The 10677-nt window shown below is 34.2% G+C and overlaps 2 protein-coding genes across 2 annotated transcripts in view; one reads left to right on the top strand and one right to left on the bottom strand.

Moving 5' to 3' along the window:
• LOC110447982 overlaps positions 1 to 1898 on the bottom strand; it is a 10267-nt gene extending 8369 nt beyond the window's left edge. Inside the window, exons 1-2 of the mRNA XM_021493994.1 lie at positions 1800 to 1898; positions 624 to 696 (exon numbers count right to left, since the gene is read on the bottom strand). Of these exons, the coding sequence (XP_021349669.1) occupies positions 624 to 696; positions 1800 to 1898 (172 nt within the window). The remainder of the gene's footprint in view (positions 1 to 623; positions 697 to 1799) is intronic.
• A 233-nt stretch (positions 1899 to 2131) lies between these two features.
• On the top strand, positions 2132 to 9746 carry LOC110447960 (calcium load-activated calcium channel-like). Its single transcript, XM_021493962.1, has 7 exons — positions 2132 to 2267; positions 4336 to 4413; positions 5725 to 5781; positions 5960 to 6006; positions 6455 to 6522; positions 8442 to 8586; positions 9071 to 9746. Exons 1-7 carry the CDS (start codon positions 2207 to 2209, stop codon positions 9161 to 9163), a joined length of 549 nt encoding a protein of 182 aa, XP_021349637.1. The 5' UTR covers positions 2132 to 2206; the 3' UTR covers positions 9164 to 9746.
• Positions 9747 to 10677: the final 931 nt, after the last annotated feature.

The following is a 10677-nucleotide window of genomic DNA, read 5'->3' as shown; positions in this document are numbered from 1 at the left end:
GATCAGTCTCAAAAGTTGCCCTGCACAGCTCAGGACCAAGGGGAACCTACATATAAAATTTGAGAAAGATCCCTCTGATACTTCCCGAGAAATAGCGATAACAAATTTTCACTATCAAAATCCAAGATGGCTGCCTGTCGGCCATGTTGTTTATCTGATCAGTCTCAAAAGTTGCCCTGCACAGCTAAGGACCAAGGGGAACCTGCATATAAAATTTGAGAAAGATCCCTCTAGTACTTCTTGAGAAATACGGATAACAAAGAATTGTTTACGGACGGACGACCGACGACGGACCACACACGCATGGTGATTTGAATAGCCCACCATCAGATGATGGTGGGCTAAAAATACAGGGATGTATATGCACTGCCTGCCCTACACTTAATTGTCTTTTATAAATGTTGCTATTCTTGAATTTAAATGAACCATCTATATAAGAGACAAATACATTGAAAAAGGCAAGTAATTATAACTTTCAGCCAGAAAAACTCTTTTCATTGCTTCATCGTCTATACAAAAGGGAGATAACTACCAATTGAAGAATTAATTCAAAATTGGAACTCTTCTTTGCAATTATAACTGATGCAGTGGTATTCTTTACCTTAAGTAACAAATTTTCTTACCAATTATTTGACAGACTTTCTTTTTGACATCTTCCCCTAGAACTGTATTGTCATCTTGTAAGGCTATGGACACCTGGAAATAAAAACAAAGAGTTTAACTTTTATTAGTATGAAGTAGGAAGCAATTTCAACTTTAATTTGAGGGTAGCTGACTTGCTGAATATATATGCTATCCTGGTAAACTATAGCCATTTCCTACTGACTCTCCCGTTTATTCAACAGGGTGTCTGACTAGTACACAAGAGGTTCTAGGCAAAGGCGTTTAAAAGAAATAATGACCTCTGTTGCATTTCAGCCCACAATTAGCGACCTGCAGGGGTATTGTGTACAATATTTTCCTTAACCTAGATGAAGCTGGCATAAGTATGAATATACTCTGGAAGACTCAAGGACATGTATATATGGACGGAGAGCATGTTTTAGTGCTGACCCATATGTAATTTTTATTTTATAACAATTATGAAACAAATTATTACAACTTACATTTTGTATATTAATTTGACACGTACCTAAGCTCTCATTGGCCCGGAAATTAGTATGAAGGGGTCTTAATGTGCGAGGAAATCAAAGGACCTGGAGAAAACCAAGATGGTTTGGCAGGTGGCCCAAAACCCTTTCACATCCAAGGCAATTGGGTAATCCACTTCGCCACCCGACCTAACTTGCTACCAATTTATTTTTGTGCACAATCGACCCTGTCCAGTTCTGCCTAAATTTTAAATAGCTCTGTGTATCCCTATTGATTAAATTTTAATGGTAACATTGCCATCTTTTGGAGATTTTGACAATGTTTTAATTGCATGAGTTGGCTTAACTGGCTTTTATTCTATATGAGTATCTTCTTTTCTATATGGACTTGAGCAAGTCTAATACGAATTCAGTCTGTAGACTTGTTGAATGCTCAGTGTAATATAACGACAGGAAAATGCGTGAAAATAGAGACAAACAGCATGTTTGGAGTAAGTCCTATATCATAAATCATCTAACAGCACTGAACAAGTATCATATATTCCGATATTTCCTGCAACAAAAGTTTGTTTACATTTCAAAACACAGTGTCCATGCAAGTATAACAACAACACACTGCATGTCACACGGCACCGATTCCATATTTCGAAAAACACGGCATCGTTTTATCTATTTAGGGTCACTTCTTGATACAGACATTGTTTGTACCTTTATATCTCCAACGTTTTTATCAAAAGTGTTCACAGTCGCTGCAACAAGTTGCTGTAGCTCCATGTCAAGTCCCAGTAGTTGGACAACTAAAGACATGAGCTTAAAACCAGAATCGAGTAAATTCAGTCCAATTCAACTTTTGTAGTGACCTGAATATTGTAAATGATTTTCAAATGTAATATTATAAACAGACACATCAATATTTAAATTTCTCATCAGGTTTTTATTTCAAAGTGAAATAGTGTAGCGAGTGAAGTGAAAATACTAAATTCGTCTATTCTTTTTAAGCGTGTGCCTGTATTTAGTGTGTCACTTTCATATTCAGCACTATGTACTTCCGGTAAAAAACCGGACGTGGAAACGGACGACCGGTGCTTCAACGTGAACAACATCACCTGTGGAAAATGTTGGCTGATTGCCTTTTAATCGTATTCATATCACTATGTACAGCATCTCTTGGAGAGGGTAATTTTGATTTGTGCTTATGTTTAAAAGTGCATTCATTTACTTCGCGCAAAGGACACAATTCATTCTTTGAAAGTGAAAGGGGGGGGGGGATTTATAGCTGCGATGCGATGATTTATGGTTAAATCGGCCTCGATTTTCCCAGAGACGTATATACGTCTCTGATTTACCCAAGTGATATCGGCCCAAGTTAAAATCGGCCCTATGTATGCATGAAATATACATAAATGTTATAATAACCCCTTTCTTTGGGTTTCATTTATAAATCAACCTCTGAACATATATATGACCGCCGACGATATGTGGAGCGGAAATATAATATTTAATACAATCAAATATCGACATACGTGAACATGCTTATGAGAAACATAATTTCATTAGATACTCGGTGCCCGTACATGTATTTTGTAAAAGCGCTAGTATCAAATGAAACCATATTTCGGCCATAAATGGAATATACATATTTAAAGAAACTTGATTTCATTATATACTATTTGTTCGTCTTTTCATTATGTTATTGTCATACAAACGGGCTAAAAGTATCTAATGAAATCAAGTTACTTTAAAAACGTTTAAGAATTTATTCCTTTTATTGCCGAAAGAAANATGTATACATGAAATAAACATAAATATTATAACAGCCCCTTTCTTTGGGTTTCATTTATATATATCAACCTCTGAACATATATATGACCGCTGACGATATGTGGAGCGGAAATATAATATTTAATAAAATTAAATATCGACATACGTGAACATGCTTATGAGAAACATGATTTCATTAGATACTCGGTGCCCGTACATGTATTTTGTACAAGCGCTAGTATCAAACGAAACCATATTTCGGCCATAAATGGAATATACATATTTAAAGAAACTTGATTTCATTATATACTATTTTTCCGTCATTTCATTATATTATTGTCTTACAAACGGGCTAAAAGTATCTAATGAAATCAAGCAAGTTACTTTAAAAACGTTTAAGAATTTATTCCTTTTATTGCCGAAAGAAATTCTTGTATTTTGTATTTAATTAAACCATATTTTCGGCTATAAATTGAAAATATATTTGAATTACATCCCAGTATCACAACGTCCTGAGTTGGCATCTGTCGCACTGCAACACAGGCTGCCTCGACCTCACCACAAGGTCACAATATAAACATGTTGTCACTCATGATGGGGCAGTGGATCGATCGTTGTTTAATTGATGCAAGTCGATTGAAAGTGATTGTCCAAGAAAATCAATAATATTTATCACCAATTGTGTGAGTGATCAATACATTTGATTGGCTACGTATACCTGGAGTCGAGGCGGTGATAATCAAGAGGTACTCGAGAGTTAATTATGAGCTACTCAGTTATAAAGACAGTCGGCGAACATCATTGTTTGTGTAAGGCAATAAAAACAAAACAACAACACCAGTAAGTAATTAAATAAATCTTTAATATATTTATTTAAATATAATTGTACTTATAAATGTATATTTCCCATGTATTTAACATATAGATACGATATAATACCTTTGGCCGATTTAACCAAATACCGCTGCGATAACGTAGCTTTCTGATGATGAGAATTGTTTTTTAATATATTGCGTCGTCAGAAAATACCTGGCCATGGCAGAGGAGGCCGGGTATTAATATTAGTATGAGGGATTTAGTGGTGTAGTTGTATTGTACGCGGGGGATTTATTGTTTGTCGTAATGCATTTGATTTGATATGTTGCTGTAATCTACTCGCGCTTTGAATGGTCTCATATATATAAGCTTAAAAATGATAAATTAGAGGTGCCTATAGTATGCATTAAATGAAATTTAGCTACCTTGATCTTTTATAAAGCAGCTATTGAAAGCTACCTCTTAAATAGTATTTGTAAAATAATAGGATGAGTTTATTCTCATGTTTAATCAAGCTTCAAGTTATTGTGTTAACAAATATTTATCTTGTTAATAAAATTGATGTTAATGGAATGTTTCATTTTCTTTTCTTGTTGGCAAAGTTCTCTTTTAACTAGTTTATCTTGGCATACTGTATGATAAATATAAATGGTTATGTCTGTTTCAGGATTGACATGGCTTTTGGTGTACAGAACAGAAAAATACAAGAAGCTGAAGGCTGAAGTGGAGAAGCAGAGCAAGAAATGTAATGCATTGTTATAATACCAATCAAATTTAAACATGACATATGGTATGGAAAATGTCTGTCTATACTTCCACATTTTGGTTTCCTTTAGATAACTTTCTTTAATATATATATCATTTATATATGCAAAGTCAAGGCTAAATTCAAAGTTAACAAATAATATACATACTGTGCTCTATTTCTTCAACCGTTTCACATCAATAACTCAATGAAACATGAACAGATTCTGATGAAACTTGGATAAGATTTAAGCTATATGAGGACAAACTTAATTTTCATTTGAGCAAACTCTTCTTGTGATTAGCAGTCTAGAATTCCGTTAGGTTTTACAGCTTATGATGAATTGCAATATGGAATAATCCCTATACAGTTCAAAATTGTTGATGGTTGGAATATGAACGAAGGGAGGTGATCATCTTTGTGACTTTAAAAAGGGAAGTTACTTCTGAGAAAAATTCAACCTTTCAAAATGTTGCATTTCAATTTTTTTCATACATTTTGTGTCAGAAAGATTAAAAAATATTTTACTTAAATATACTTTTAGTCCAAATACCGGTACCTGTAGTTTCAACATGGCACGTTAAGGGCAACTATTGTTTCTGCCCCATGCAGTACTGTTTTTACTGTTTATAGAATTAATAGAATCACATTATTAGTGGAAGGTTGGTTGAATAACTAGTGCTCTCCAAAATATTCAGTATTATAGGATAAGACCTCCCTTATACTGAACTTAAGTAAACGATTCACAAAAAAACTTCTATTTAGTTCAATATTTAAGATATTCTTATGACTTTATTTGATAAAATTGTATTATTATTGCCAGTATTGCATGTAACCAGGGCTTTCAGTTGGCTCCTGACATTTAGCAATATCAGAAGTCAAATATTTTTTTTAAAATTTGGAGAATCAAAACACATGTCAAATAGACAGTTTCTTTCAAATCAAAGAGTCAAAACAAAAATTGGGAAGTCAAAAACATACTGTCAAGTGTCAATTGAAAGCCCAGTATAACATGTACCTGGATATTCAGACGTTTGTAGATTGAACAAGGCCAATTCAAATTATGGATTCCAATCAATGTTGATCCTTTTATGTGAAACTTGCAGTTCCAATGGGTCTTAAAGCTATCTGATGTTTTGAAATTGTTCAGATATTTGTATCAGTTCTTTTCTTCTTCTGTTATATATCTAGCCAGGGTAAAATGTCATCACTTCCCATGATTACTGGCAACTCTGACATGTTACAGTGTTTATTTGGCCAGTGTCTGGAACCGAAACATTTTTTATGCTTATACACTTGATCTGCTTTTAGTGGAAAAGAAAAAGGAAATTGGTGATGCAACAGACCGCAGTCAAAAGAAAAAATTAGGTATGGGTTTTTTCTTCAAATAATTAATGATTAATGGCAGTAGTATACACTAACATTCAATTTCCTAGAATATTCTTTTGTAAAAAGCAATTAAAGCAATAATAACATGTAAAATACTGGTAAATTATCTTATGTACATTGTATGTTCAGATACATTTACTGACATTGTCATTTACAGAGAGACAAGAAGAAAAGCTCAAGAACAACAACAGAGATTTATCATTTGTGAGTTTTCTTACTTAAAAATAGTAAAGTATAATAAGGTGGCAATAACCCAAAAACTGTAAAGTATAATAAGGTGGCAATAACCCAAAAACTGTAAAGTATAATAAGGTGGAAATAACCCAAAGGTATTTCTTCATCTACTTTTGATTGTATTACATGGACAAGCAGCTATTTCAAAGGCTTATCGGAAATGGACAATGTCTTAATTTGATACCTTGCTTTATATGCCTGGCACAAGTTTTTGTGTTCATTATCAGGCATTTAAGAATGAAAAAAAGAAATTTAATAGATATTTGTTAAAATATGATATTTTCTGTGACAACAGCATGTTAATGTGATCAGTCTAGTGGGCGTGTGCTCAAACATTATTAAAAATAAGTAAAAAAATAAGTAATACTTTTATTCATACATGTTCCATTGTATCAATGTATTTTTCTTCCTTTTTCAGGTGAAAATGAAGTCCATGTTTGCAATAGGTTTTGCTTTCACAGCTTTACTTAGTATGTTCAATTCCATGTAAGTACTACTCTCATGTCAAGTATTGTGTTGACCACGTCATGCTATGTCTTTTGTAATTCTGGACCTGTTCGTTCAAAATTTCATATCTTTCATGTGGTATAGTTTCAAATACTTTACAATTCATGCTTAACTAAAATGGTATATAAGAGGACTTGTAATTGTCATTTAAAAGTTTAAAAAAAAATTAGAAAAAATTTGCTTGGAAATATTTGTGTTTACCCGGTATGTTGATATAAAAATTTAAAGTAATAAATTGGTGACTTGTATTAATCATGCCTGTGCATCATTAGTTGAGGAGTATCCAGTTTTATTCTTTTCCATTGGTCCATATGTATGTCTGTACAACGTTTGTATTAGATGTTCCATTGGTCCATATGTATGTCTGCACAACATGTGTATTAGATGTTGTGTTAAGCTTTGCCATTGGTCCATATGTATGTATGTACAACATTTGTATTAGATGTTCCATTGGTCCATATGTATGTCTATACAACATGTGTATTAGATGTTGTGTTAAGCTTTGCCATTGGTCCATATGTATGTCTATACAACATGTGTATTAGATGTTGGGTTCAGCTTTTCCATTGGTCCATATGTATGTCTGTGCAACATGTGTGTTAGATGTTGTGTTCAGCTTTTTCATTGGTCCATATGTATGTCTATACAACATGTGTATTAGATGTTGGGTTCAGCTTTTCCATTGGTCCATATGTACGTCTGTACAACATGTGTATTAGTTGTTGTGTTCAGCTTTTCTATTGGTCCATATGTATGTCTGCACAACATGTGTATTAGATGTTGGGTTCAGCTTTTCCATTGGTCCATATGCATGTCTTTACAACATGTGTATTAGATGTTGGGTTCAGCTTTTCCATTGGTCCATATGTATGTCTGTACAACATTTGTCTGTACAACGTTTGTATTAGATGTTGTGTTCAGCTTTTCCATTGGTCCATATGTACGTCTGTACAACATGTGTATTAGATGTTGTGTTCAGCTTTTCTATTGGTCCATATGTATGTCTGTACAACATGTGTATTAGATGTTGTGTTCAGCTTTGCCATTGGTCCATATGTATGGCTGTACAACATTTGTATTAGATGTTGTGTTCAGCTTTTCCATTGGTCCATATGTATGTCTGTACAACGTTTGTATTAGATGTGTTCAGCTTTTCCATTGGTCCATATGTATGTCTGTACTACATTTGTATTAGATGTTCCATTGGTCCATATGTATGTCTGTACAACGTTTGTATTAGATGTTGTGTTCAGCTTCATTTCTCTCATACAACAAGTCAAATAGAAATCAAAGATCATATGTAGATACATCTCAAGGAGCACTATGCCATTATGTGAAATGTAGGTCACTTCAACCTGTAGTTATGTTTCAGTGAACAAAACTTTGGTTAGACTTTGCATTTATTCTTTATTCATGCATAGGGTTTTTTTTCATAGCAAATTAAGTTTCTGTATCTTAACAATTGTGCTAATAAAGGGGTTTCAATTCTATATTTATAAAACAATGTACTAGGCAGATTTTGAAAAAAAAAATCTACTTAAACCTTTTAATTCAAAAGAAGAGATGACCAGACAATAGTCGAAACATGTGAACTGGATTGAAGTTTCCAAGACTCCACATTTGACGTCTGGTCATTTCTTCCAAATTTTGATCACTCTTATGGCGGACTAGTGAATTTCATTTAGGAATCCATCAACTTGGCTGTGCTGAATTTCGCTGACCATACATGAACCACCAATGGACGTTAGTGGACGTTGGATCTCATTCTTCCTTGTACTGTTTTGTCATAGTAACTACTGGTATTGCACATTTTCACAAGCCCTGACATAAGACATGTGCTGGCCACAGGCTTCTGGCTAATGGAATCCCTTTAACAATATTTGTTGGTTTGCTTTCAGATTTGATGGCAGAGTGGTGGCCAAGCTGCCGTTCACACCCATCTCCCTGCTACAGGGGATATCCCACAGGAACCTGGGAGGGGACGATTACACTCATTGCTCATTTATCTTTCTCTACATCCTGTGTACCATGTCTGTAAGGCAGGTAGGTACAATGCAACATATACATATAGGGACATGGAAAAAATTATCCTATCAGATTTGTAATCAAATAGGAAGTACAGCAATCACAACGTGTGTACGCTCTAACAACTTATAAATGTGTGTATTCCTTGAGTAAGACACACAAAAATATTCCTGCTATGCATCTCTAAGGCCGGGAATCTGAAAAGTTGACATTTGAAACTTTAGCTATTAACTCTGCACTTGCGACCCCTTTTAATGAAATAAAAATCTATGATAAGAATTTTAAATAATATTTTGGAAAATACATGTGTCACCTATGGCAATTTTATTGATAGAAAATTCTTACTTTTGTAGACCTTTCTGTGCCATTGTTGTTGGGACCTTGGAAAAGTTTTGAGATAAATATACCCTAGGTAGATACAAAATTGATGGTAGGACAGAGTACTGACTTCAGGTGCATACATAAATTGTTCGAACACAAGTCTGTCCATTTGCATTTTCAGAACATCCAGAAGGTGCTTGGCCTTGCTCCATCCCGAGCTGCTAGTAAGCAGGCTGGAGGGTTGTTTGGTCCTCCCCCTCAGCTGTCAAAGTGATGCCGACAATTCTCATCCCATATCATTTCCACTGGCAGACAAAACTCCACCTATATGTTTTAGAATAGGAACATTTATATGGTATTTTTAATACCTGTCCAATTATTTTGTCAAAGTATTGTTCTATATCTCAACACTATTTAATAACCTTTGAAAATCTGTTTTGTTATTGTGCAATTGATGTTCTGAATGAGGTGTGTTTGAATGTATGAGCTGACCAGTTTCAGACATTAAGAGTTTAACATCAATATAGCGTATATACTGTTCATGATATTGTATGAATGTTCTTTTTCTTCATTTATAATCAGAGATAGTGCAATATTCCGGTATTATATAGGATTGCAGCTACCATGTCCGATACCTTGATGATTTCAATGAAATGTTAACTTTTTGTAAAGACACCAAAAAACTCAAATCTGCTTGTCAGGCACACCACACAAGCAGTTTAATGTTGTGGAACAATTGTATCAACGGGACTACATCAAGAATGTCAAAGTGAATAATTTTTAGTCGAGTCAGATATGTTGGTGTGTGGTCAGTTAATGTAAGTCTCTGTATTTAAAGAAATAAAATATAAATATTATTTGATATTTCTTTTCTTTTAAGTCCAACATCTGATGATGGTGGACTGCTATTCAAATCACCTTTCTTCCTTGGTCTGTTTATCTCCATCAAAAAATCATGTTATCACCATTTCTCAAGAATTAATACTGGATGGTTCTAAATTGTACCCGATATTGTATATTGATACATTCACCAGGCTTTTCATGAAGTACTTGGCTGATTTTACTCTGAATCTTCATGTGTACTGCAGGTTCCTCTTAGTCTGTACGTACTTAAGCATATTTTAATTGGAGAATGATCAGAAACACTAGGTGCATGGCTGTCAGACAGCCAATTTTGACTGGCAAGGTTTGTTATCACAATCTCTCAAGAAGTGAAAAAATTCATATGTAGGTTCTTATTTGTCAAATCCCATCATTGCTCATGACTAATTTTCTCAAATTTCATATGCATGTTCCCTTTGTTCCTTAGCTGATCAGAAAAACAAAATTATTGTCAGGCAGCCATGTTGAATTTTGAGAGTTGAAGTTTGGTATCCTTATTTCTCGAGATGAACCTGACAGATCTTTCTCAAGCTCTTACTGTGTTCCCTAGTTTTAAATATTTCATTCCGAGCTTCAAGCTGCTTGATCAAAAGAAAGAAAAAAAAATATGCTGCTAGAAAACACATCCCTTTTGTGAAAGAGACCTGGTTTAACCTGGTCATTTTGTGGTTTTAATCAAAAGTTACCTCAAGTTGCATTTACAGTTGACACGACTATCAATCCAACAAATGAGAGAAAAGATAAAACAAACATAAAACAAATGGTGAGTGCCAACAGAATTACATTAAGCTGAATTGTTTGTGTCCTGTACAAAGTTTTCAGTAGGTACGTGTTAATGTCAAGGCCTTCTTGTGTCTCTGGAATATCCTATAAATTTCATTGCAAGCAGGTGTCCGGTCCAGATCT

This window comes from Mizuhopecten yessoensis, unplaced genomic scaffold (assembly GCF_002113885.1).
Source record: "Mizuhopecten yessoensis strain PY_sf001 unplaced genomic scaffold, ASM211388v2 scaffold3717, whole genome shotgun sequence".
Taxonomy (NCBI): domain Eukaryota; kingdom Metazoa; phylum Mollusca; class Bivalvia; order Pectinida; family Pectinidae; genus Mizuhopecten; species Mizuhopecten yessoensis.
Note: the sequence above shows the minus strand (reverse complement) of the source record. Positions and strands in the feature narration are given on the sequence as shown.